At 46.0% G+C, this 27,975-nt stretch overlaps 1 protein-coding gene across 9 annotated transcripts in view; it reads right to left on the reverse strand.

Annotated features, from left to right (window-relative positions):
• RASAL2 (RAS protein activator like 2) overlaps window positions 1-27,975 on the reverse strand; it is a 270,409-nt gene that overhangs the window by 8,985 nt on the left and 233,449 nt on the right. For 7 of the 9 annotated variants that reach the window (XM_053915605.2, XM_053915606.2, XM_053915607.2 and 4 more), the window contains 11 exons: window positions 27,169-27,267; window positions 26,117-26,671; window positions 23,704-23,848; window positions 19,528-19,672; window positions 18,640-18,876; window positions 16,793-16,994; window positions 14,484-14,683; window positions 12,901-13,762; window positions 5,011-5,145; window positions 3,141-3,343; window positions 1,836-1,923 (listed from right to left, as the gene is read on the reverse strand). In XM_053915605.2, the coding sequence (XP_053771580.1) occupies window positions 1,836-1,923; window positions 3,141-3,343; window positions 5,011-5,145; window positions 12,901-13,762; window positions 14,484-14,683; window positions 16,793-16,994; window positions 18,640-18,876; window positions 19,528-19,672; window positions 23,704-23,848; window positions 26,117-26,671; window positions 27,169-27,267 (2,871 nt within the window). The remainder of the gene's footprint in view (window positions 1-1,835; window positions 1,924-3,140; window positions 3,344-5,010; window positions 5,146-12,900; window positions 13,763-14,483; window positions 14,684-16,792; window positions 16,995-18,639; window positions 18,877-19,527; window positions 19,673-23,703; window positions 23,849-26,116; window positions 26,672-27,168; window positions 27,268-27,975) is intronic. The other 2 variants (XM_045189246.3, XM_045189243.3) reach the window with 1 other exon arrangement.

Below are 27,975 nucleotides of genomic sequence, written 5' to 3' on the forward strand. Positions count from 1 at the left end.
ATCCGTGGAACCGAACAGCTTGTAAAGCACTGCCTGGAGGGACGGACACAGGACAGTACCCAGCTGAGCTAGAGCTCAGGTCTGCTGCTCTCAGGGCGCTGTTGCTCGTGGTCCTGAACAACGCCACACGCCTGGTTAACCGAGAGAAGGTCCTTGTTTTCTAGAGCTTTCGAGTCCTGATAAATCCGACTCCTTCTCTTGCTTTCGCCTTCTCTGCCTAGGCCTCATCTTGCCCTAGGAGCCGAAATAGGGGGTGTGGCGGGCTACTGAGGAAGCTGTCTTGGTAAGCAACAGAGAAAGGGAAGATCCTGGGTGCAGAGCTGAGATCACGGCTCACCCAGGCTCCCTCTGCTTGCCGCGGACACAGTGTCAGGCCAGCCGAAACGACTAACGCGGTAGAACTGTCCCGGCTTTAGGCTGTTACACTGAAAATTCCAAGGTGAAAACGCACCCACACTGGCCTTCCGGACTACGCTGCCCTCCTGCTCCAGGCTGTTTGTCTTAAGCCTCTGGGATGGATTTTTATGGTACATCCAGCCTTGTCTCCACTACCCTTCCCTCACCAGCCCTGGGGACACCTGGAAAGGTTTTTTTTTAACAAAGGACCAAGTAAGATAATCACAACAGAACTTTCTTCTGATATGAAGGAGGTCTGAGTATCAGGAACTCATGAAACTACAGTGTTCACGAGCCCAACACAGTCTGGGCGCCAGGCTGACAGGTGAGCGTGACAACCCGCTCGGCTCCCAGCCGAGGGTGCGAAGGAGTCCAGGCCGCGCAGCACTCTCCCAGGGGCCCTGCTTCCAAGCTCACCCCTGGTGCCTCTGGAGGACATGCCCACCCCAGGGACCTAGACCGCAGGCAGCCATGTTCGCTCCAGAACCCTGTGCAGGGAAGAGAGCAGGACAGGCAGGCCTTGCTCCCGCTTTTACTTCCCTGCTTAGGGGCGTGGTATGCATCCGAGGGTGACAAATGCAAACCTGGCTGGGCTGTCTTCAGGGAGGTGACACATTTAGTGGGTAGACCAGACATTCTCAAAACTGTATCTGCCTTTTGCTACCTGTTTTGCTCTAAGAAATATGGACTTATTTTTGTACTGATAAAATGAAAAGGAATTAGAAGCATTTTCAGCCTGCTGGATTTTGCTCTGATCATTACGCGTCCCTGTGAGGTGTTCCTGGCGGTTCTCATGCCGTTACTGTGACAGGTATGCCCTACAGAAAGCAGAGGCCCAGACTCTGGTTCCATCAACCGGAAGGGGCTCTCCAAGCACAGCCAACAAAGAAGGGCAACCAAGCAAACCCTGAGCGTCAATGCCAAGCCCAGAACCAAAGGAAAAAGAAGCCCAGAACCAAAGGAGCAATAAGGAAAGGCATCTTCTCCAACCCTGTCTGACCCCTGCGGTCCCACCGCTGTCTGGGGCTGGAGGTCGGCAGCACAGTGGACGTGACTGACGAGACCGTGAACGTCGCAGCCAAGCAATGGTCGGTGGAGGTCACAAGCCAGACACATGCAGTGTACTTTTCACAGCTGCCCCCTCAGAGAACGCCCTGCTTCCCGTCTGGGAGGAAGTAAACCCCATCATGCACTGGGCTGAGAGTTGTCAAGCAACTGCGCTAAGCACACTAACACTTGGCTGGGTTAACAGGCTTGTCACCAGTAAAAGGAAGGAGAAGTCAGAGGTCACATGGAAACTCTTAATATTCAAAAGGTAACGCAGAGGACTTTCCCCTGACCCATTTTCCAGTATGCCCTGGCGTTTGCGAGGGGCAGGGAGTCAGAATACAGCAGGGATTAGGAACAAGAGCCGACTACCACATTCCGGGTCCACATACCTGTGCGTCGATTATTTTCTGCTTTGCGTCGATGACTGCCTGCATCTCAGCGTGGTCCTTCTTCAATTCCTCTTCCACAGCCATTAGCCTAGAGGGTGGCAGGAAGGACACTTCAGCATCTTCCTTCAGAGAAAGGGCTAGATTATGCAGAGGACCGGAAACCCACAGTCATCACAGTGCAATCCTCCCACTCCTTCCCAACCAAAGGCCTGTAACTGTGCGTTCTTCCTGCCCTCCAACCCTGGGAGACAGCCAGCGCTGCTTTCTCTACCCAGGACAAGGCCCCTTACATTGCCATCTCCTCTGGGACAGTTTTCCCGCAACCACACCCTCCCTCGGACTCCTCAGTGCCACTTACTTCATCTTAACATATCAAACCAGTCCACACAAGCCCCACAACCTTCTCTTAACCTCCAGTTACCTGGTGACGGCTGTGCTTTGTCCTCCCTCGCACAGCTGGGTCCTCAGAGAGGACTCCACACTGAGTGGGTCTGACTTCTTTCTCATCCACCATTCACAGCTTCCCCCTCTGATGTTTAAATCCCATCAAACTGTTCCCGGTGAGCCCCTGTACGACTGAAACAACGGCCCCTCTGTCTGCAGTTTATTGACCTGCCCCAGCTTCCGACAAGACGGAAGCGCGGTGGTTCCGAGCAGGACTCTGGGGCTCCACGGCCTGGCCCCAAGTCCTGCTTGTGCTGCTCGGTGACCTTGGGCAGGTGACTTGATCAACCTGCTGCCTGTTTCTTTATTTGTAAAATGGGAATGATAACAATGCCTGCTTCAGAGGCTGACAGTAAACAAATCATTACTACCAGGTTAAACAAATTATTTGTAAAGGACTTAGAAAAGAGCCTGGCCTGTAAGGGCTGCGTGAGTGCTGGGCGAAGTCGACGCTTCCGCCACACTCCCCTGACATCCTGGGCGCCCTCTCTCGGTCCTCTGGCCCTAATGATGGCCAGTGACACTCCCTTCCCTGTCTTTGGACTTGTTCATGAATACTTAGGGTTTTAAAACCCAGTTCCCCTCTAAGGCCTCTCAAGTGCACCACTAAGTTTTTATTTTCTCTAATTGTTGTGATGAAAGGAAACAGACTACCTCTACCTTCAAAGGAAGTGCACGAAGGTCTCACATTTGGAAAACATTAAGAGACATGGGCAGTCACCGCCCTGCCCTGTATGGAGACCACGGAGCACATGCAGAGGAGACAGTGGCTTCGCTGCCGTTCCTTGAGCAGTCTCCGGCTCCTCTTCCCGCCTCTTGTGCACCTGGCTAGCCCACTCCCAGCGCCGGGGCCCCTCCAACCTGCTGATGATGCTCTTCATCTGGCTGTCCTTCTCCTCCTGCTGCCGGCGCAGCCGCTCCTCACTGTCCTCCAGCCGCGCCTTGTACTCCAGCAGCAGCTTCTGCATCTGCTGCTCCTGCACCAGCAGCCGGCGCTCGTACTCCTCCAGCCGCCGGCTGGACACTCGCAGGCGCTCCTTCAGTTTGGTGATTTCCTGTTCATACTAGAGGAGAGAAAAACGCTTTGCACTGGCTGTAGAAATCAGTGATTTGCTTTTCACGAGAGAAACCGGAGGCCGGGTAGCTGGGTGCCGTCCCAGCTGCCACGCTGTGTGCTGCTGCTGTTCTTGAAGGCACAAGTGGGAATGGAGCTTTGCCCGCCTCCTAAAATTACGCTTGTAACGTTACCTTGGCATTCTGAATCTATATAGTATGTGTCTATGTCCACATTAAACTACCAGCTGCTGCCAGCCACACCCAACCTATGATGGGATCAAACGGGAGCAGAAAAAAAACGGTCCAGCACTAAGAAGCCTGACAGATCACTTGAAATGAGCCCAAAGCCACTGTCTACAGAGAGCAGGTTCCGTGCCATCGCCTGCACTGTGGGGTCTCGCACGTAACCTGGCTCAGCAGACTGCCATTCCTTCCCTCTGCCGGAGTTGGCCCTGTAGAGAGCAGGCAACATTTCTGAAACGTTAAGTGCTACTGAATCAATACATAGAATTTTATGGCAGACTGCCCGTAGAATTTTATGGTAGACTGTAGCTTCTTTCTCCCTAACTATAAAAATGTAAAATACGCAGGTCACAAGCATTAAGCCAAAGGCCCACAGGTTCTCCAGGGCTGGTGAACACTGCCTCTTGGCCTGTTTTCCTGACGTGGTTCAGCTGCCCACTTTGGTTCTCCTTCCTGGAACACACAGGTCTGTTTTCTCGCTAATGCTGTATATACAGCTTTACGCTGGTCACATGGCCCCTTGTTGCACTGAAGGTGCTGTGGGCGGGGGGTGAGCACCCTGGAATGTCACGTGTCTAGGTGAGGTGAGAAGCAGAAGCATCCTGATAGATGGTCCACATAAATTCATTAGGAATCAGTGAGAAATCTGTATGGTGCGTTGTAAAATGCAATCTGTTTTCATATAAAGACAATTAGCTTCTGCGTATTCAACACCATGGTCCTAATCGGCAATGCTAATGCGGAAGGAAGGTCGAAGATGAGGGTTTCTAGGACAGTTTACAGCAATGAGCACCTTTAGGATCGTGCTTTCGGGGGCGCGGAAGCTAGCTGCCTGGCCGTCAGTCAACCAGGTAATGCCGTACAGGATGTCAAGTTCTCGTTTGATCATTTTTTCCACGTCAACTTTTCTTTAAAAGACAGACAAAACTGAACCAATAGATGGTTAATGTCTTTTTCAAAAATCATCTACAAAGCCAGAAGTCTTTTCCAGAAAAAGGAAAAAAAACCCCAAAACCCCCAAAACCCCAGCACAAAATCATTACCAAGATATAGAGAGAAAGTCTAGTCCAAGGGAAATTTTGGCCTTGGATGCAGACTACCAACCACTTTACAAAAACACTAAATAGTTGCCTAAAATTACTAGAAATGAATATCAGAATAGTCTTCAAATTAAGGCAGCCTACATTAAAAAAAAAAAAAAAGAAGTGCTACCCCCCCCCCCCCCCCCCCGCCCCCAGCAGCTTGATGGACATCTCCCGCATATCCCCACCTAACTACGCGACTAGTTACTACAGGTAGGTAGGTAAGTGATGGCTAATGGAAGAGGTGGAGCGGAAGCTGGGGAGGGGCCGCTCAGGTCCTTGGCCACACGACCCTTTTGGTGGCCTGTTGCTGTGGGGCAATAAGTCAATAAACACAGACTTGGTTCTACCTTCTCAGCATGCTTGGCTTCATCTTGATTTTGCTCAGTTTCTTCCACATCCTCTTCATACTGCCCGTTGTTCAGAACCCAGGCTGCTGTCCTCTCCACTGGGGACATGGTGGCAGAGTCCACAGGTGACTGAACCTGCATCGGAAATACTGATTAGCATCTCTCAGAACAGTTCATCTACTAGTTCTGTTTCACAAAGAGGGCTATTCTTGGAAGACATAACTGTGATTCCTCTTTTCTAGTAAGTGCTCTCAGTTCTAACTAATATTTTATTAATGCCAGGGCTGGAGGGAGAAAGAGAGACTACTCATTTATTTGTATAAGAAGAAACTATTCTCAATAGAAATTCTAATTCTACACTTCCAAGAACCTGCCTCCTTCCCCCTCCAAGGAAAGACGAGGCCTGAAAGTTGTGGATCAGTCCAGTGGCCCAAATCCCCTCATGAAGTGATGGCGGTGGCAGCAGGGTGAGAGAAGGAAAGCGCGACTTGACGGGCGGTCGCTCGGGCTGACCCAGAGATGGTCGGGGGTCACGGAAGTGATTAAAGCTGAGCAAACTCACTCGGTGCCCACTTACACATCGGGATGCCAAATTCTTAATTTCACATTAACCATTTGGAGAAAGAGAAGAAAACAAGTGATTCTGGCCGTTTTTACAGAGTAACGACTTCTTGAAGGGTTAAGCCCACTAAAAGTTCTATCCTAGACCAGAAGGTTTCCTGACGAATACAGGCTTACAACGATAGATATGAAATTAGTGTGAGAGATACTGCTCTCCAGTTAGGACAGCTAACTTGTCCTTTTCCAATACAGACATAATACAGAGTGATAAAAATTCTAGCCTTGAGTAGCAACTCTGCCACCTGATTGTCCCTTAATCTCTTAAACGCTCTTTTCCTAATGCACTGAATAGGGTACGGCCAGCATTGCCGTCGCCACCCAGCCGGAGCCTCTCAGGAAGCAGTGAGGGTTGAGTAAGGTGACGTGTGTGGGAGTTCTTTGGAAACACGAGTACCAGGGCGCTTAGATGCTATTACTGTACTTCTGTTTAGAAAACTGGTACCGGGGATTACAGTTTCTGTGGCGCTACTGAACATGAGTGTCTTCTCCACAAACAGTGCTGGAAATATATAACCAATTCGTTTTCTCTGGCCTGCCTGAGAGAAGTGCCCGAGGGAGAATGAGAGAGAGAGGCAGGGAAGGGGGGTTGGAGAGATATAGAGAGAGAGCGAGAGAGAGAGCGAGAGCGAGATCGAGAGAGAGAGGGCAAGAGCACAAGAACCTTTAAAGCGTGGGGAGTTAGTTTTTTTATAATTAGAATGAATTCCTATTTTGAGGACAAATACTCCATAATCTTATTGAGGGGGATTCCCCTCCCATGCAGAGCTGTGTATCTAAAGAATCTTTCTATCATTCTGGAATAGAACTGAGTTAAACTCTAAATAGAGATTTTCAAGGAAGGGGTATACTGATGACTTTGAGATTTACAAAGAGCAGATAAAAAAACCTGGCTACAGAGACCGAAAGGTTATCAAAGATGATGTGGGTAAAACACGTGCAAACAGAAGTAATGCAAAAGTATTCTTTAAAGGTCGGAAGAAGAACCTGGTTTGTCTGATTTACAAACAGATTAGACATATGTATCAAGCTTCATGCCTGCGGCACATGCAGCAATGGTGAATGAACTTCTGGAATTTCCTTCTTTCAAGCCACACCCTCCACGGTGGTTTGTAGATACGTTTCTCACACTTCATTCATTCGTGTACCACTGTTGTTATTTTGGTCACAAGCACATCATCCCTGATATTTATTATCTTTTTTTTTTTTAATTTTTTTTTTAATATATTTATTGATTATGCTATTACAGTTGTCCCATTTCCCCCCCCACTCCACTCCATCCTGCCCACCCCCCTCCCTCCCACATTCCCCCCCCATAGTTCATGTTCATGGGTCATACTTATAAGTTCTTTGGCTTCTACATTTCCTACACTATTCTTACCCTCCCCCTGTCTATTTTCCACCTATCATCTATGCTACTTATTCTCTGTACCTTTACCCCCCTCTCCCCCTCCCACTCCCTTATTGACAACCCTCATGTTCTAGTTGTTTGCCTAGTTTGCTCTCGTTTTTGTTTTATGTGTGGCCGTTAATAACTGTGAGTTTGCTGTCATTTTTACTGTTCCTATTTTTGATCTTCTTTTTCTTAGGTAACTCCCTTTAACATTTCATATAATAAGGGCTTGGTGATGATGAGCCTCTTCAACTTGACCTTATCTGAGAAGCACTTTATCCTCCCTTCCATTCTAAATGATAGCTTTGCTGGATACAGTAATCTTGGACGTAGGTCCTTGCGTTTAATCTTGGGTAATGTAATTATGATGTGCCTTGTTGTGTTCCTCCTTGGGTCCAGCTTCTTTGGGACTCTCTGAGCTTCCTGGACTTCCCGGAAGTCTATTTCCTTTGCCAGATCGGGGAAGTTCTCCATTATTTGTTCAAATAAGTTTTCAATTTTTTGTTCTTCCTCTTCTCCTTCTGGCACCCCTATAATTCGGATGTTGGAACGTTTCAAGGTGTCCTGGAGGTTCCTGAGCCTCTCCTCATTTTTCCAAGTTCTTGTTTCTTCATTCTTTTCTGGTTGGATGTTTGTTTCTTCCTTCTGGTCCACACCATTGATTTGAGTCCCAGTTTCCTTCTCATCACTATTGGTTCCCTGTACATTTTCCTTTGTTTCTCTTAGCATAGGCTTCATTTTTTCATCTGTTTTTCGAATAGATTCAACCAAGTCTGTGAGCATATTGATAACCAGTGCTTTGAACTGTGCATCCGATAGGTTGGCTATCTCTTCGTCGCTTAGTTGTATTTTTTCTGGAGCTTTGAAGTGTTCTGTCATTTGGGCCATTTTTTTTTTTTTTTTGTCTTGGTGCGTCTGTTACTTTAAGGGGCGGAGCCTTAGGTGTTCACCGGGGCGGTGTAATGCTGGTCGCTGCGCTGTGATGCTGTACGTGGGGGCGGGGCCGAGAGGGAGCAATGGCGCCCGCTTCACTCTCCTCCAGATTTCAGTCTTTCACTCCGCTACCCACAATCAAACTGGGCCCCTCTGGTGCTGGTTCCCGAGTAAGTGGGCCTGTGCACACTCTAGGCCCCTGTGGGTCTCTCCAACAACCTCTCCTGTGAGGCTGGGAGTCTCTCCTGCCGCCCCAACCCCCAGGGGCACTTTCAATCAGAGGTTTGAGGCTTTATTTCCCCGAGCTGGAGCCCTGGGTTGCGCAGCGGTCTGCTTCTCTGCCCGCCGTTCGTCCGGTTTATCTGTGGGCGAATGTGGTGCCGCAAGGTGCTATCCGCCACTCTGCCTGCCCCACTCTCCGCCACTCTGAGTCCGGCCCTCTGGGTTTATCTGTGCAAATGTGGGACCACAGGGTCTGCTATTGCTCGGACTGCCTGCGCCATTTGTCCCACACTCCGCCAGTCTCAGTCCCGCCACAGCCACGCGAGTCCTCTCCACCCCAGTGCCGTCTCCGCCCCTCCTACCAGTCTGGATGAATGATTATTTTCTGTTTCCTTGGTGTTGGTCCCCCTTGCTGTTCGATTCTCTGTCAATTCTGGTTGTGCGAGGAGGCGCAGTGTGTCTACCTACGCCGCCATCTTGGTTCGATATTTATTATCTTTTTAAAACGACCGTTTATAGTTAGGTAAGTCCTTACACTAAGCAATAATATCAGTAAGATTATGAGTTTGATGTTATATAATAAATATGTTTCTATATCAGTAATTACATATTTTTCTTAAAAAGTTTAAAAATAAACACCATGTATACTTAGGTAATTTTGAGTATCACACTTGGGGAACACTGGCCTATAGGATACAGTATCATCTACAAAAGGAAGGTGCTAATTAGCCACATCAAAAGTTACTATGAAACAAGTGATAAAGCACATAAAAGCACTTTATAAGCTGCAAAGTACTTCACACACACACATCTCCTACTGGATTTTAAAGGCAGAGCATAATGAATTGCTTTAGGATTGATAGAGAAAATAGTTTAGCAAAGGATTCAGGTTTTCATTTGATATATGTATACCTGTAAGGCAAAAGAGTGTGGTTCTGAGCCTTCAAAAATTAATAAGAAGCCAATATGTAAAGGAGGCAGATTCCTTTTTAATTTTATAATCTCACCACTTCAGTACATAGGGTACGGAAAAGCTGCCTGTCTGCGTAACCAGGAGTTTCTACTCAATAACAGCTTGAGATAAAGTAGCCACTAAAACTAATAACTTTACTCTTTGAAATTTATTACTTCAAGGCAGCTAATTCAATAGCTTTCTGCTTTATAGAGTTAACAAGATGTTGCTTGAATGAGCTTACTTTCCCTCTGATTTGTTACGGTAACTGTTTATTGAGTGCCTCTAAGTGTCCTGCAAACAAACCATACTCCTAAGAGCACACTAAGGGGAGATCTTAGCCCCTAAAAACATTGAAAACTCCAATGCCTTAGGGCAATCTTGGCTTTCACTGTTAAGTGAGAAGGCACAAAAACAAGAGTGGTTTCAAATACCGGGGAGGGTAGCAGCTACCTCATTTTCAGCAGGGCAGACAATGTCCAGTGAATTACAAGAGACGGTACAATGGGAACTGGGCATTCGGGTGTATTCCTTTTTATTGGTTGAATCTGATTTTCAACCGCCTCCCAATGCAGTAGTAACTCGGTACTCATCGTTAATTCCTTCCGGAATTTGTGGGGAGAGCCGAAACCAACGGATACTGAATGATGAAGTGTTTTCCTTTGCGGGGTGGTGGTGTGACTCACACGAGTTCTATCTAGCAAGTGCCACGAGCCCCGAGCAAGCGCCAAGCGCCGAGACCTTTTTTCCTTGTCGCAATGCGACGAGCACCGGGTTTGACCTGTTTGGAAGCCGACAAACACTGAGGTGTGACCGTGTATCCTAGCACTTTGTGTGACGTGTGGTAGGTGGTCAACCACTGTTGAAAAAATAAATCAGACCAAAATGAACTATGCCTTGTACTCATTCATAAACCTTTTACACAATTAAAAAGAGATGGAAAAGTAATATTGAACAAATCAAAATTATTTGTGTTAGATTGGAAGAAAATAGAGGTGACTTTTGTTTCAGAATTATTTTCTTGTTGTAACGCCTTCTTCGTGTGAAAAAACTGTACACTCTTTTTTGCATTTTTCCTATTGATCTTCTGTGCGCTGTTCTTATTTCCCAGCTAAACTGCCAAGTTCTGAGGCGCGGCGCCCTGGCATACATTTTTGGGGGCGGGCAAGGTAGTGAGTATATACTTGTACAAAAGGCGCTTGATAAAACATTATGCATCGACACAGAGTTGATTACTGAAGTACAGGCGCTGCCACTACACGCAGGGATAGAGCACATCGAAGGCTTGTCCCCGGTAACCGCTGCGCCTGTGTGCCGCTGCACAGATGGCAGGACTCACGGCCTCCGGCTTCCAGGCAAAGACTCTGGGAGGAGAGGCCGGGAAGCGGTGCAGTCCCCACTCTGCTCCGCTGCATCCTCAGGAAGAGCTTTCACAGCCGCCGACTTTCAACAGCGGACCATTCGAGGAAGTGAATGGTGACAAGGCCAAAAGGGAGCAGGAATTCCCATTAGGAACGTCTCCCTCTTGAGATAAAGCTGCTCCGGGAAAAATAACACTCAGGGCAAAAGGGCCTGAGACAGCAGTTCCGCTGACCCTATGGTTGGTCACAGCCTGGCTGTGGGGGGACCGCGGAGAACAGGCCGGCTCCCTGCCCCTTGCCAGCGCTTACTAGAAATAAGTGAGACTCGCTGGCTGCAGCCTCTCCGCAGTCTGAAAGAGTCCAGTTCCCGTCAGTGAGTAACACCTCTGCTATCAGCACCAAAGGAAAGGCTGACTGAAGACGAAGCAGACTCTCAGAGAGCTTGAGGAGGCTGGGTAGGGTAGCACCATCCTCATAGGCTGCTCAAATGCCAATTTTAAGAGCCTCTTCAGAGCTGAATTTCTAAGTTTAGGTAACGTGCTGTATCTGAACAACTCATATGTTGTAGAGAGAGTCTATGATGCATAAAGAACAAAATGAAGAGGAAAATGAGAAAAAAATAAATCCAAACAGAGGCTAAAAGGCACAAAAATTACAGCTTTCTGGAAAAAATTCCTTCTGTAGATTGTTTCATTAGAATTTTGTTTCCTTCCTACTCAGTACATGGAGGGGCCGAAGCTGGTCGCAGCGCCCATGAGGACCGCTCCTTTGTGCTAAGATACAAATGGAATTCGCATGGGACAAAGCCGCGGATAACTGTAGACTCCTACAGAACAATCCCCACAAAGAAACCCTCTAGTTTGGGGGAGAAAAGAATTCTCTGACACAATCTGCAATTAAAATATGTAAAGGAATTTGCCTGAAAAAATGCGCTGATTATACAGAATTTCAGAGGCTTCTTGGGAGTAAATGAGAGAAGCAAGCAAGAAACCAAAAGATAAGGAATTTAAGAAATAACATAAGTTTGAAAGAATAAACCATCTGCGTAGAAAAAGCCAGTGAAGAAAAACCAGAAACTTAAGCAATCAAAATAGAGCAATTTATGGTTTATTGGCTATGAGGATGGCGGTAGCAGCAAAGGCACAAACAAAGATGAGGATTTAAAGCTGTGCCAGGACTTCTCACTGTGGCCGTGCCCCGCGTCACGCCAACATAATACGGACACTCTGCAACTCATTAATGGCTGTGGCACAAAACATTCCCAAACTGGTTACTTGGAGACTACAGGCATTTCCTACCTCCCATCTCCCACCCAGAGAAACGTGTGCTGAGCGCTCCTGTGAGACGCTCTGTTTCCCTAGAGCACAAACAGTGGGAATCACAGTGGGTTCCAGGCGATCCCAACACAGGCTATTAAATTTATAACGTTTATAAACAATCGGTCTGAGTCACGGGCCCTGTGACGTTCTGGCTGCAGGAGACAGGAGGAAGGGGTAAGCACCCCTCCCTTCCGTCCAGGGCTGGGCCTGTGTCCACTGTCAGCTTCAAAAGTAAGTAGAGGGCCCTTTCCCGGTCCTGTCCCTCTCTGCCAAGCTGATGCTGCTCTCTGCTCCCTCCCAGGTTTCCAAAAATATTCAAATACAAAGATTTTTAGGAGAAAAATCTTTTTCAGCTAAAAGTAAGAAATTTTCTCTCCCCCCCACACTTCCTAAGTTACTAGTTTGTTTCAAAGAACAAAATATATATAGGTACCTCTTGGAAAACCTTTTCATCAAGGAAAAAAGGTTTTTTCCCCCTTCTACGAGGTGTGACGGCTGACTGGGCTCGTCCACGTGAGGAAGCTGTAAATGTTCAGAATACCTGTCCACCACTGCGTGTCTACCTTTTTACCTCCCTCCTTCACTTTGCCTCTATAGGTGTTCGGCTGTTTATTTTTCTAGCCATTTCCAGGAAAAGGCACCTGGGGCTTGCTATTCCAGAGGGAGTTGGGGAGGAGTAGAGAGTAGTTATACTGAACTCTTGGCTCAGAATGCCAAAGAAAAAAATATTTAAGGAGGACTAATGTCCAGATTACCAAATACCTTGGAGTTGACTTGGTGTGTGGATTTCGTGGATTAAGAGTCTAATCGCTCACTCAACAGGACAGGCCTGTTCTCAGTGTGAGTGAAGGGAGGAAAGGCCCCCACCAGGTGTTTACAGAGCGTCCTCAGGGCGGAGTCAGGCTACGTTTTGCTGCCTCACCTGGCCAGGAGCCTCCTAAACCTTTCATTTCCTCTGCCCACCTACAGGGGGCAGAAATCCTTTCCAGTGGAGACCTTGTTAGCAATAGGGCTTTCCCAACGATTTCTACACGAGGTCGCCGGTGCACAGTGGGACCCGGCAGAGGCCAGGCTGTCCAGCACACACCCTACCTGCTGCGCCTGCGGTCTCTGGATCGCTCTCACTTTGGGAACTGGGCTCTCCCTGGACGAAGAGGACTGCTGTCGGGACCGGCTCCCGTTCTGCGCGGGCTCCGCCGCCAGGGCTGCCGAGGCCACGGACATGCTCCCGGTGCTCCGTAAGGAGGCGCTGTGCGGCAGGGATGGTGGGGCTTTGGCTCGCGCGCCCAGCCCAGTGGGGTCCATTCTCCGGATCGGGGCCTGCCCCGCGCTGTTTTGCCGGGGCAGGGCGAGAGGTATGTGTCTGTCTGGCACGGTGTGCCGCCGGGAGAAGTCCTCGCTCTGCGTGCTCCGTTTGCTGAAGTCTTCCATGCTGCTGTTGCTGGGTCCGCTGAGCTTGAAGTCCTCACTGTTGCTTTGGCTTCGGGAACTGGCAGTGCTTAGGTTCTCCAGGCTGGAATCCACAGAGGCCTTTGGCATTGTTGGGATTGGGTTGCTGAGGTGATAGACGGGGTTCTGGAACGACAAGGGCTGCAGGGTGCCGGGCTGGTTCAAGGCTGGGTGCAGGGGCCTTCTCACTTGGGGCGCACTCTGGGGCGTGCTCTGGGTCTCCCGCAGCTGCTTGATGCTGGCCACCTGGGTGATGGAAAGCTGGCTCCCGGTCAAGCGCAGAGGCACGTCGAGCACGACGGATGCGTGGTCCACCTGAGCGGCGTGCGTGTCCTGCAGGTCCATGAGGGAGACGCTCCGCCCGTTAGGAAGGCTACCGTCCTTCTCCTCCCTCTCAGAGTACGTCATGCTCTGGGAGGAGGCTTGCTGAACCAGCAACAGTGTCTTCCCCCTGAAGTAGCCATCTGTGTTGTCCTGGCTTGGAGACTTGAGTTTATGCAAATCACTGCAGAAAAGGAAAGGACCCTTAATTACTCCTGAGACAAACCCAACGTAGTTAAGATTCCTCCGCTCAGGCATTTGCATTCCTCCGAAGGCTCACAGGCCCAATGAGGGTATTACTTCCATCTGAACTCAGATTTCATCATTACAGGTTTTAGAATAAAATCCAACATTTTTAGTTTTTCTCCAAAGGTGGAGAATAATACTGTGCATACCACTCCATCACTGTTTTCAGTTTTTACTAGAATTGTGATTGTTTTCTAGTTAGGGTCTAAACTCTCCCGAAGTATTCCCATTCATACCTAACTGGTTGGAGAGGAGAAGCTCTAAGAGCACCACCAAAGGCACCAATCTTGCCAACAGAGTTGGCGAAGGCTAAGCATCAACATTGTGCCCACCGTCCAGCTACACAATGGTTCTCCAGATTTTTGAGGGCTACAATGTATGAAATGATGAATGCTAGGGAGCCCATAGCCTTCCCTTAGGCAGGACATAGTTTTTTTAAATGCATTTGTTGAGTATAACTCTGCAGTATCATTCTCAAACATAAGTATCTTAGATCCTGTGTATCGTTGCGACACTGTATTCATCTCAGGTCAGATGATTCTTTCCAACTGCTCAAGATTTTCAAGTTTGTCAATTCAACAGATCAGTTCGATAGATTTTTGCCAACTGTCTAAAACACGATCTCTGTGAGACGGCACTTCAAATTCTCTCTTTCCTACCTGTCAGTGGGGTCTTCGAATATCTTCTGCAGCCCAGAGGAGAGGCTTCCACTGACGTTGGGACTGGAGCTGTGCTCAGTGAAGCGTCTCAGCTGCTGCTGTATGGGCGTGGGGTTAGTCAGAGACTTGGTAATGTCAGCAAGAACGCGAGGGAGAGGTCCCAGTTTTGCCACCGTCGCCTGTAGGAAGGAATTTTCACCCTAATTGGATAATAAGCATTGCGACATCCACCACAGATTGTTTTGGGGACAACGATGCCCATTGATGAAGGGGTGGAGGTTGAAGGGGAGGGTAGGTGTTTGCGTGTGGGAGTGGCAGGTTCATAATGCATTGTTATGGAGCGGCAGAACCATGGCGTCGAGATGGATGGAGGAGGCGAAACAAGGTGCAGCAGACATCGAGAAAAGAAAGGAAATAGAAATTAGGATTATGCAAATAAAAATTAAAAGACATGCTCAAAACAACCAAAATATTGCCATTCCAACTAAAATAGGCATGCAAAGCAAACAAAATCTTTGCAAGGCTAGTAAATCAAGGTGGGGGCAGGGAGGAGGAGAACCAAACACCTTCTGACCGAAAAGGACTTTAAAACCGTAAGGCTAATGTGATGAAGCCTCCAAAGAAAAGGGGTTATGTGAGGAGAGAAACGCATGCAACATGAGGAGCGTGTTGCATGCAGGGTCCAAAGCCCTACAGGACACACCGCTGACGTCGAATCTTGGGAACCCTGACCTACTGTTGCCACCTAGGTTTGCATAATCGGCATCGACAATTCTTTTTAAAACAGAAAAACCAGGTAACTTCTCTCTATAAAATAGGTCTAAATGTACTCCCGGTTTCTAGAACCAAACAGAGGTTAAAAAGGAGAAAGCGTGTTTATATAGCAAAGCCTGATAAGAAGACCTTGACCCTGAATAAGGTGGGCTGGTTTCGCAAGGTTACTTTCTCTGCATCTCACTGATACAGATATTCAACAAAGAATAGCTTTGTAGTACTTGCTTTATCCATCTCAATCATTTTTTTCTTTGGGGAATTCCTATTCTTGTGGGGTCTTAAGGGACCCCTCAGCTGTTAGGCAGTTTTACATAGCTGCCTCTGAGTCATCTTGGTTTCTCAGTAGCCAAAAGCTCCTTCAGCCCTGCTGGGGAGGGCGGGATGCCAGCTCGGGCGCCCCCTGAAGAATGCCTGTCCGCGCTCCACCTCCTTGAGCCGTGATTCACGTTCAAGGAATTCACCCTGAGCTCAGCTGCACCTTGGAGTCCAGCTGGCATTTCTAAAGGTGGAGAAGGGGTCCTCAGGAATACGGAAGAGCCTGCTACTTTACGAATGTTTTAAGCAGCAGTGGACACCCTACCATTTACATTTCCTCAGGAAAGTGGTCTCTCTTAATAGGTCTCACACCCCCCTCCGATATTATCGGTATGATTTTAAAGAGAATAAGAAAACAAATTCTCATCAAGGAAAAATAACTTTGTCTTTTGAAGTCATTCTAATATACCACCACACATATTTATAAAGCACCTACAGCAAACAAAATGATCAATAAGTAATTATTGTGATAAACCTAGCCGAAGTCTGTTAACATGATTTTCCACAACAAAATCTACTCTTCTTTGCAAAATTCCAGAAGGAAGAAAATGATTGGTATGGTTATTAATATGAAATCCTTATTAAAATTTAATAATAAAAATTTTAGCTAATAAAATTCTTAGGTTACAGTAAGAAAATGATTAAAAATTATAATTGTTTTCTGTATTAATTTATATCGACAGAAAAACACCCACCAGGATTTTCAGATCCCATGTAACTCTGTTGTACTAACAGTTACATCAAACCCTTTGACTTACATTAACAGCAACAAAAACCTCAAGGGTAAAGCTACTTAAGCACAATAGTCTCTGTATATTTTAAAGTCCACACTTCTGCTAGGAATTGCTGTATGAGGCCTCATCTCATCCCACTATGCACAAATAAGGCTACAAACACCAATATTTGATATTAGTTTCTAGGTAATTTTTTAGATGTTATGTATACTGTATTTACTTATTTATAGACATATATACTCTATTAATGCAGACAATTACTTGAAAAAACATGTAAGTGATTTCATGGCTCCCTAGACTTTCCTTGTTTTGGGGGTGCACATTTCACTCAGAAACGATAACCATTCCCTCTCAGACTTCCAGAACAGAAGGCTGCTTTCACCTAACAGGAAGGCGAGAGTGCTAGGACCTGCAGGCGCACTCCAGAATCCAGGGACCCCAGTCTCTCTAGCTCCCATCTCCTGTTACTACGCCAGCCTACTTTACCTTATCAAGCTGGGAAACTACTTCCCACAGTAAGGAATGCAAAACCGAAAGCTCCCGGCCCAGGTCAATGTAACCATCGAAGCCTGGGGTGTTTGAGATGGTGTCTGGATTAGAGATCTCCAGAAGAAAGCGCTTCATGCCGCCCCATTCGTGTTCTAAAAAATCATTCATGAATGCCATGTATTCTTCTTTGTTACCGAATCTGAAGGAGAGGGAAAGAAAGTGGGAAAGAACGTATTCAGGAAAAGAAGGTGAGCATTCTGAGTTGACTTTACACAGAGCTATTTACACAGCTCTTTACACAGAGTAAAATTGTTCTGCCTTGGGGAGGGGGCTAAGTGACTAATTTGTTTATTATCTGTAAATGATAAATGCTAAAACATACTTTCTTAACATTAATAGCGTGAATACTCAAAATCTTGGAATAGCTTTCCATTCTCTATAATGTAAAGCTAAAAATCTTTTTTTCTTATATATATAAAACTGTAATACAACCTTGCTGTACCTAGCAAGTGTCTGTCAGTATAAACCTTTAATATCAGTCGCTTCTTCAAAGGTTCCCAAATGTTTTATATTCTTTTCCTTCTCCAAGCCTTTGCTCGTGCTATTTATTTCTGCTAGGGAAGAACTTCCTCTCTTCTTTGCCTGTCTAGATTGTAGTGACCCTTAGGGTCTAGCTTAAGTCCATAAAACTTGTTCCAAAGTGAACTAGAAGTAATTTTTGCCAAAATCAGCTCAAATATGGGTAAATATGTATATTTCTGCATTGGCTTATATGTAGGACACACAAAATTGAAACAGTGCACCTCTAAAAAGCCGTTATTTAAACTGGAAAGCAACCTGTCTCACTGAAGCTCTGATTTTCCCTTCAGCTCATTGCTAACAGAAGCTTGTCTTTAAGCTTCACCATGGAGCGAGTCTGCTGTGGTCAAATTTGCCAGCGTGAATTCCCTCTCAGTGATTTCTTAAAATTATTTTCTATACATTCTAAAAATTATACAAACTGAAAAAGATTGGAAAACAATGAAAAGTGCAAAGAAAAAAGTATGGGTGTACCCGCTCTGTCACTCAAATATATCTGCTATTTACATTTGTGTGCATTTTCTTCAACTGCTTTCCAGTGCCCTTTAAAAAAGGTTTAAATCTACCAAGACTTGAAAGAATACACAATGAACAACCATATGCCTTCACCTACATCACCAACTGTTAACATTTTGCCAAGTTTGCTTTCACTCTCTCTTTCTATATATATACTTTTTTTTTGGCTGAACCATTTTAAATTAAGTTGCAGACATAACCTCTAAATATATTAGCTACCACTGCTCCAGAATAAGGAATATCTCTTACATAAACCAATGTCATTATCACACTAAAACTTAAAATTAAATTTCACTGATTGTCCCCAAATGGACTTTTACTGACTTTTTTCCAATTCAGGGCCAAACAAGACCCAAGCATCACATCTAGTTTCTTTGAATACACAACAGCCCCTCTCTCTTTTCCACTTTTCATGACATTGACGTGTTTGAAGGGGCTAAGGTTTCTAACGGCCCCTTTCACCTAAAATGATTCCATCGCCGTCATTTTCCATATTATTGGCTTTTCTTTGTACACACTGTGTGTGGTCGCTGCAAACGTCCTACTGAGCGCATGCACCCTAGCTTACTTAACCCTCCCTCTATAAAAGGAATATTTAAGTTGTTGCCAATTTTGTCTGCTACTTTAATAACACCGCAGTGAAGATCTTGTAACATGAGCGGTGGGGCTCCCATCCCCACCTAACTTTTAGACCTCATGCATTTTTTACACAACGTCTTTTAAAAAGCGGCTAAGGCAGCAACACCTACTTGGCAAAGTTCGCCAGGTTCTGAATGACCTTGGCAATCAGAGTCAGAGTCCGAGACGTGCGGTCGTCGGGATACTCCTGCATGAGGTTGAAGAGGCTGGGAGACATGATGGCCGGGCAGAGGAAGCGCAGGAACAGCGAGGCGCTGATGAGCCGCTCGCTGATGTCCTGCTTGCCCCGCGTCAGGCACTGCTGCTTCCAGGATGCGAACACTTCTTTCAGCTCCCGGGGGAAGACACTGGGGAAGGGAGAAGATCGAAACCTCTAAACAGGAGCCGAGAAAGTGCAGGCGATCTCACTCTGGCCCAACACGCCTCAGCTCTAGAGCCAGGCGACGAGGAGGCCCGGGGGAGAGCTCTGCCTGAGTCACGGCTGAGAGGTGGCAGAAAATTCGCAGAGGCCCAGATGGAGACTGGAAACCCAAAGCTGTAAGACTTGGGAATTAGTGTAAATTTAGCTTTGCAAAGTGGGGAAATGGCAAGAGGCTCCTGATGACACCATCTGTTTAATAAAAATCACCATAATCTCTCTAAAGACTGTTCATCCAAAATCGTCCCAAATTTCACCAATTGCTGGGGTTGGGACGACGACCACAACACCTGACATATCTGTTCAACACCAGCGCGTATTTTAGAGAGTCGTTACAATACTTGCAGTATCAGAAGAATGTGGTGCTAACATGCTACATACACATCCCATTTATGCAGATAGATCTGAGATTCTTACACAGAGATTCGGATTTTAGGCAGGACTGTGTTAGGGAAACTTCGCTCCCCCCCCACGCCCTCCCTTTGGTTGGGAAATAACAGTTAACACTGGGAAGACTTTGATCTAGGAAATGAAAGCCTTGTCGGCATCAGCGGTGGGGGAGGCGTGGATGCCAGCTCACCAGTAAGAGTTGATGATCTTGCAGAAAGCCAGCTCGCAGCACATTTTCAGGTTGCTCTGGTGGTCCAGCAGCTCGCTGGATGAACATTTGCTGGGGTCCACTTCACAGTTCTCGTCCGACTCATACAAAGCCTTTATGAACTCCCCTATTTGAAGAGAGAGTTGGCATATAGTAGAACTATAAATAGTGTCTTCCTGAATAGAACAAAAGTACTTAGGGCTTCTGTCCTTAAATGCACAGTGGGGAATCTCTCTGAGACCTGACAGGGGAGGTACAAAAGATTGCCCGTGAAGGGTCATTACTTTGCAACCCGCCAGTTCCCACCTCCCACCTGTTATGTTTGTCTTCTTTATCCTGGCAGGGGAAACACAGCAATCGCTAACAGCATCATCATAGTATTTATAAAAATAACAATACTACTTTAAACAATGAGTTAACTTTAAATCTTTTATCTGAAACCACAAATAAATGAGCATGGGATCAGTATTTGCTGTAAAGCCTCTCTACCAGGGTGAATAATGTCAGTATCGTAGAAGAAAAAGATAGCCCAAGATTGTCTGAATAGTCCACCTAAGGTTTTAAGTGCTGATGCTGGTACCAAACCCACATTCGAGTAAGGTTGCTAGACTTACCTCTTGTAACGGGGACGGTCATTCAACACAGCACACAATTGTAGCAGAACATCTCTTTATACAATCTGTACGTATTTTTCCAAATAGATTTGGCTTAGAAGTCCTGCTCATAGATCCTATCCTCTCAGCATGGGTGGCCAATACAAGGCCCACGGGCCAAATCCAGCCCTCCACCTTGTTTCCACCCGGCAGCAGTGCCGAGCTCTCGCTTAACTGTTAAGGAGTAGTTACATTTACACAGTCCTAAAATTACTTTCGGCCCTTTGAAGGCAACCGCGAGGCTGATGTGGCCCCCGGTGAAGAGGAGTGTGACACCCCTGTTCCACAGGGACAAGCCCAACATTCTCCGAGAGAACAAACCCTTACCGTACCCGTTCATCCTCCACTATCCCTGTGTATATTCTCCTGCTCCGTGCCTCACCCGGTTTTGTGTTTATTTGTTCACCTGTCTGCCATCTCTGGGATGACTACCTTTGGAGGTCAGGGGCTGGTTCTATTGGTGTTCAGACCCCAGCCTACCAAATAGCGCCCAAAGCGCTGCAGGTGCTGAGTAAGTGTTTATGGGCTGGTGGTATGTGTGCTTGGGGGTTCCGTAGGCCTTTATGAAAGAGGAGACATTTCAAAGACCCTTTCAAATCTGCTTATCTTACTTCAGGTTCAGGCTAGTTACAAAGACTTTATGAAAGTAAACTCTGATGTCTGCAAAACTAAGTAGCGGCAGCGATAGAAAGAGCGTTTTCTGGCAAAATGGTTAGTACTGAGGCAAAGGAAGGCTTTTAGAAGCAGCTGTGATAGAGGATGGGCAGTGGTTATTTGAAAGAAAAGCGCATGGGGAAAGGGACACAAAGTGTTGTCCCGAAAAGTCAAGGCTTAGGAGCCAGACAGATGGAGGATCAAATCCTGGGCCCGTCATTTACTGACTGCGGGCCTTTGAAAAGTCCCTTAACCAGTCTGAGCTCCAGCTGCCACATCTGGAAAACAGCGCAACCCCCACCCCGCGGAGCTGCGGTGCGGACCAGCAATAACGCATGAAAGGAAACTAACACGGTCCCGGCACATTGCAGGGGCTTCACACAGGAAGTGTGTGTGTACACATTGGACGGCTTGAAAATAATTTCCCAAAAAGTGAAACAACTGAAACCAGTAAAAGGCTTTTAAAAATGTTTACCAATTCTCACAAGATCTGCATTTGACATGCTTTCAAAGTCTCCTGTGCTATGTGCTTCTACACAGTTTATCCCATTTAAGGAGTACCTAAATTTAAAATCAAATCATCATTGTCAAATATTCCAAGTAAAAATTGACCCACCTTTAAATTTATGTTATAAATATTCTGTTTAGTGAGTTCCTTAGGTTACACCAATTCTGGGGAAGTAATACTAATATTAATAAATACTTTGTAAATTTTAAGGATATTTTTCTTTTATCCTTCAAGAAAAGAGCCAAGTAACTCAAGAGTCTGGAAGGAAATTGTCTATAGTTGCAGTCTAAAATTTTTTTCCCTGAGTATATGTTTATAATCCTCAACAACAGAGCAAATTATTTTCACTTTTGAAACTATAACCTGCATCTGATAATGTGGAGAGCACCACACTAAAAGGTAAACTTTTATAGGTTTGTACCCAGAAGCTGCTTATCCAATCAAAAATTACTGAGACAGATTCAATAATCCATTTACCATATTTCACTGTGTATAATGTGCACCCATGGTTCTTGTGCGCATTGTACAGATGATAAAGGAATATTATACCCATGTATAATGCACATCCTTATTTTTCCCTCAAAAATTTGGGCAAAAAAGTGCGCATTCTACACGGCAAAATACGGTCCACTTTCACTCCTGCCTTTGAAAGAATTCAGAGCCAAAGGGGATGGGGGCTCACTCCGTGGTCCGAATGGAAGTTTGTGTCCAGAATGTTCTGTGTGTTTTCTGTGTAAGTCACCCACTCATTACTATCCAAATTTCATGTGTAGAAGTAAGGCAACAGGTATGAACATACTACTGCTAAAAAAGAATTTGCTTCTGCCACTGAGGATGGAAATCAGGCCTTTCAGGGACCTCTTTTCTGTGTCTCACAGGTGGGATGTCCCATGGTCGCAGGACATCAGCCTGCGATCTGGCTCCAGTGAGAGAGGGAAGGGGCTCACGCATGGAAGATTTAAGCCTAACGGAGGCAGAGCCTGTGCACTAAACAGTGAAGCTCTAATCCAGAGAAATGGAGATCACATGCTGTGACAGTTTTCTTGGAGAATCCTTGAAGTCGTCTAGAAATAGCATCTTCTTAAAAATACTATTTCATACCCCAAAAGGTACGAAATATAGCAAAACTTTTATTCAGAGTGCTCAACTGTACTTACTAATTTAAAGTATTTTTGGTACTGAGACATCACTATAAAGTCTTTTTATTTTATGTAATGCTTATTATGAAAACTTCAACTGTATTATTAGAGGCTCTTGCCTCTGTACCGGTTAGAATCAATTTCTTTAACTCTTTGGAAAAGCACAGGGTTTCCCTCTTTTTTGGTCATGGGGATACCCTTATTTTTCTGATCTCCCTATCCTGTAAGCTCCTTGAGGGCAGAGAGTGTCTACTCATTCAACCTATTTAATGGTCTACTCCTGACGGTCAGAAGTATGACACCGAACACTTCACAATTAGCCAGTGCCAACTGAAGTGTGCAACAAGTGTCAAACACACTCCGAGTTTCAAATAGGATGGAAAAAGTAAAGTACCTCATTCATAATGTTTATACTGATCGCCTGTTAATATCTGGGTACAATGGGTTAAATGTTATTAAACTGAATTTCATTTGTGACTGCTAGGAAATTTCAGTTAGTCACAGGTGACTCCATTGTGCTTCTGTAGGACGGAGCTGGTCTCCATTCTGGGAGAAGCATGGGGATTTGGAGGTGGAAGAACCGATGATGCTCTTCCAGGAACCCCCATCTGTGTTACCACGACGGGCATCGAAGGGCCCAGCACAGAGCCTCACTCTATGATTGATGCCTGGATTTTGTGAGCGAATCTGGACCTGAAGCAAGTGGCCTCGTCGGCAGGAACCACTGAGTGAACAAAAATCAGTTCCTGTTGAAAACTCTGGAGACCCTGAAGACAGAAACCAAGAGCTGTGGGACTGGGCCAGAGTTTCTTGGTTTCTGATGCATGATAACGAATGTTAAACACTTTACAGACAACGTCTTTGTCTCGTGGTATAAATATCCGACACTTTCAGGGAAACGGGCCACCCTCAGAAGTGACACCCACTAGTATTACTGAGTTTTCCAGACACTTTGGGGCTCGGGGGGTGGGAAACCATGTCCCGATGGGCTTTCTCCTTCTGTACGAATCGTAGTAAACCCACTGCTGCTCCTCCACTGGTGAGCACTGCCGAGACTTGCCCACGCTGAATCGCAAACTCGGACACTCCAGGCACCTGGACCTAAACGGCACTCAGAAGCTCAGCTCAACTGGTTTGTCTCATGAGGACGAGACAACTTACAGTCAAAAGGGGAAGAAAAGCAAACAGGTTTCCCTCTCCGTACCCAGTGCATCGTGAAGATACTGCTGCCCCACCAACTTGAGGTACTCCTCAATGGACTTGGTGGCGATGGTGTTCTCTCTGAAGATCAAGACGTCGTGCTCTCCGCAGCGGTCCACCTCCGACATCACCAGGTCGGTCAGAAAATCCTGGTGGAACAATGCTCGATCAGGCAGAAAGCAACCGAACAAATAACACGCATCGGAAGAGACCGATGAAATACCAGACACCCTGGGAATCCTGCTTTAAAACCAATGCTACCGGAGCCCTGGAAAGAACAGGCCCGGGTAAAATCTTAGGGGTCGCCACCCCTAAGTGTGAAAGTCTTTCACAGACGGAGTTTCCATTGCACTTCCGATGCAGACCACAATTCTGAGCGCAGCCTGCAAGCCTCCCTGTGTCTCGGTTTCTGTCTACTCTCTAAGCCTCATCTTGTGCATTCTCTCCGCATTCCGCTCCAGCCTCAAGGGCCTTCCCGTCAGGCCCTTGACTATGCCAGGCCTTTCCTCCACTCTATGCTGTCCATTCTCCGCAAAGCGTGTGCAGATGCGGTTCTCCGTTCTGCTCACTCCCACCATCTGTCCTGCCCTGACTGTCATGGAGCTAATTCCCTGGGTCTTTTGGGTCTTAGTTCGCACATCCTTTCCTCGGCGAAGCCTACTCTGACGTGAACCCCAGGAGTCAGGTCCCCTTAATCTGTACTTCGCAGCGCACATCTTGGCACTTCTCACTGTAATCACACCATTTGTTTCTGTAATTACTTGATTAATATCTATTTCCCCCCAAAGGCTGTAAGGCCCATGAGGTCAAAGACAGTGTCTAATTTTGCTTATCTGTATAGTTTTAAGCACTTAACACTTCTGCACGTTAGGTATTCAATATCCAACAGTTACAAATTGGTCCACAGTTTCAACATGGAATTTCTTGAACTCAACACCTAAACTTGTTTTCAAGGCAATCTGGCTGCTACCTGCCCCCACCCACTCTCCCAACCCATCCATGGAGAAGGAAGGCAAGTGAGAACAAAGTCCTTAAGAAACAGCTGCTTCATTTCTCCACGGTCTTAAAGAATTCGATGTAAACTAATCTTTACTGTTCAGTTAAAAGTTGATAACATCAAATATTTTGTGCTGATTTACTTTAGAATTAAACATTTTAAACAGTGATGGGATTGAGTCTGGGGGCGCTGAGCAGTGTGAAAGGGCTACAGACTTAGGAATCCCCACGAAAACTCTTAGGCTAAGGGGTAGGGGGAGACCTGAGGGGGATGGTAACGTTCTGTATCTTGATTGTGCTGGAGGTCTCAGTGGGAACACTGTCTTGCAAAAATCTTTCAATTTTTCACTTTAAATGGGTAGAGTTTACTGAATGCAAGTTATACTTCAATGAAGTCGTTTAAAAAGTCCTTCATATACCCTGAACCTGGAGCAACCGAAAAGCAGGAAGAACACATCCACACAATTTCAAACATGACACTCGACACTTCAATGACACTTCCCCCCAAGTTCTTAAGCTTTTTTAACACCAGAAAGCTCAAGATTATCGTCAGTAAATCCAACCACAAAAATTATAATCAACAGAAAGGCAGTTAGATAAGGGGCTAAATATTGAATATATTGGCATATCCTGATTTATATCAAGAAATCTTATTTTACTATTTAGTTCTAAATAAATTATTCTCCCTCTGAGCTCCTCTAGGTCGGAAACACAATTTAACCACGGCCACCGCACAGGTAACAGCGGCTCAGCCTAGTGAGTGGGCGTGCCTCACAGAGGTGGTCATCACGCCGGTACAGGCTGGTCAAAGGCCATCATTTGGTTGCTGTTCTTCACACGATTAGCATATTTCTCTTTCTTCCTCTTCCTAAAATTTTACTTCTTTCCAGGATGAAATAAGATAAGGCTCATATTATACCAATTATATAACATCCGTTGGTATTTTTATTCCCAATATAAATTCTAATCCCATGAGGATGCTTGCTAATTAATACCCAGTATGCACTGGAACCCCTCTTCCTGTGACCCGGGGATGTGTCTCCGGTTATTCTGAACTTAGGACACTGAGAGGAGTAACACCACCACAGGGCACACGCCTGAACTAAACATAAACAATTGTGAATTCGTTGTGGGGTTACCACGCTAATTCTACCACTTATTTTGTCCGACAATAAGAACACGCTGTGGTATCTATCTTCAATGCAAATGAACTTGAAATAAATAGTTGTGGTCTCTCCATTTTATTGCTTTAGTTTTACAGTCACGACCTTTTCTTGATCTAAGATCTGCTAATGGGTTTTCTTACTTCTTTTCTTCTTACTTAACCATTAACAATGTGTCTTTCTCAAGCTGGGATCTCTGTTCCTTCATAAAAAGTGGGGAAGAGATTTGGAGTAACATGCTCCTCCCTTCCCACTTACCTTGGCTCGCCCAGTGCTTTGAAGAATGTGGACTAAGGCACAAGCCAACTCCTCTTTATTTCTCACACTAATTACTGGTTCAAGGACAGAACACAGCATGGTGTAGTTGCTGGTGACAAATTCTGCAAATTCTTTGTATTGCTCCATAGGCAGAATGGTGATAGTTTGGAAACGCGATTTAATCCGGATAGAAGGTCCCCCTGTCTTTCCTTTGTTGGGTGTGGGCGTGCTCACTGGATACCACTTTTCCACAAACTGGCGACCAGTCACGCTGGCCGTGGGGATGTTGACTAGCCCGACATAATTATTCTTGTCCTTTTTTTTCTTTTTTTCCACATCTTTATAAATGTGAACGGTGATGCTGTGAAGAGGTGGAAGACTGTAGAATTCAAAGTGTTCGCCCCAGAAAATATTGTCTGCTTTGGTCTTGCTGGTTGTCCGGGCAAAGAGGGTATCATCAAGGCACAGTTCACAGAAGTATTTCTTTTTAGGCGCGAGGTCCTTGGCTTCAATGATCCATAAACGGAGAACATTTTCAGCTCGTCTGCAGTTGTCCTGGAAAAAAGTAACGAAGCTGAGTTTGAGAGCTGAAATCTCAGAAAGACAGTATTTTCCTTTTTTTTTTTTTATCCTCCCCTGAGGACATTTTTTCATTGCTTTCAGAGAGAGAGGAAGGGAGAGAGAGAAAGGTTGATGCCAGAGAGAAGCATCAACGTGGCGCCCCAGACCAGCCTAGTCTCTTTTTGCTGGACTAATGTCTGCAAGTAAAAGAACAGTCGTTAAGAAATTTGTGTTCTAGTCCCATTTCTCTCATGTACTACCTTCTGAGTGGGCAACTCACCTAACTTCGCTGGGCCTTCTTGTCCACACTGGTAAAATCACAGTAAGATCTGAGATAAGGTTATTTGCAGCATAAAATGGCATAATACGTTTGAAATGGCAAATGTATTAAAAAAGGTCTATAAAAATTAAGGTCTTATCTCTGCATTTATCTTCCAGCAGTCACTGCTTAAGGAGTTGCGCATTTTTTGGACACTCGGAGCCACTATTACCTTGTTCGGTTGAACTGTCCTGCGGAGGTTTTCCATCCACTTGTCTCGCTCTGAAGCGGAGTTGCAGCTGAAGCATTTGCTTCCACTCAGGTAGGTAACCTTCAACATAAAGTCGGAGACAATGAGGAAAAGAACACAGAGGACTTGGGGGCTCTGGTCTCCTAGGGGCACCATTTGGGAGTCAGGGGTATGCACGCTCGCAAGTCACGCTGCGTGAAAGCCAAGCGGCGCTTGCCAGCTTTGTGATTTCTGCATCTACACCTCCCTCCACTCATCCACTCTCTGCTTTGCGTCCTCACTCATCTCCACGTGTGAGAACACAGACCACTGAGAAGTCAGCTCAGGAACCTAAAACTGTTCAGAAGGATCGAAATTAAAACCCTTTCAGGACACAAATTACCTGCAAATGCTTATGCTCAGCTCTGAGTGAGTTAGAGGGAAGAGGGTCTCTGAAACAGCTCACCCAGTTCTGGGACCACCCTCACTACACTGTTATAAAAGGGCACTAAGTGAAATTGAGAAGAATTACCAATATCTGATCATTGTCTTTGGAACCCATTTCTCCTCCCCTAGGAAACCCACCTGGTGATTTCTAGCCTTTACTAGGTTAACCTGAACACTATTATCCCCGTCCTTAGAAAATGAAACGTGTCATCTACACGCCTAGCACCTAACCCTGGGCTTGGCATACAACCTATTGAGCTGAGGTCCAAAAGTACAGGAATATTCAAGTGACTTAATAAAAAGAACACTAACAAACGACCTGTCCAAAGTGCTAAGTGTGCTTACGTATTAACTCAACCTCGG

Source organism: Desmodus rotundus, chromosome 12 (assembly GCF_022682495.2).
Source record: "Desmodus rotundus isolate HL8 chromosome 12, HLdesRot8A.1, whole genome shotgun sequence".
Taxonomy (NCBI): Eukaryota; Metazoa; Chordata; class Mammalia; order Chiroptera; family Phyllostomidae; genus Desmodus; species Desmodus rotundus.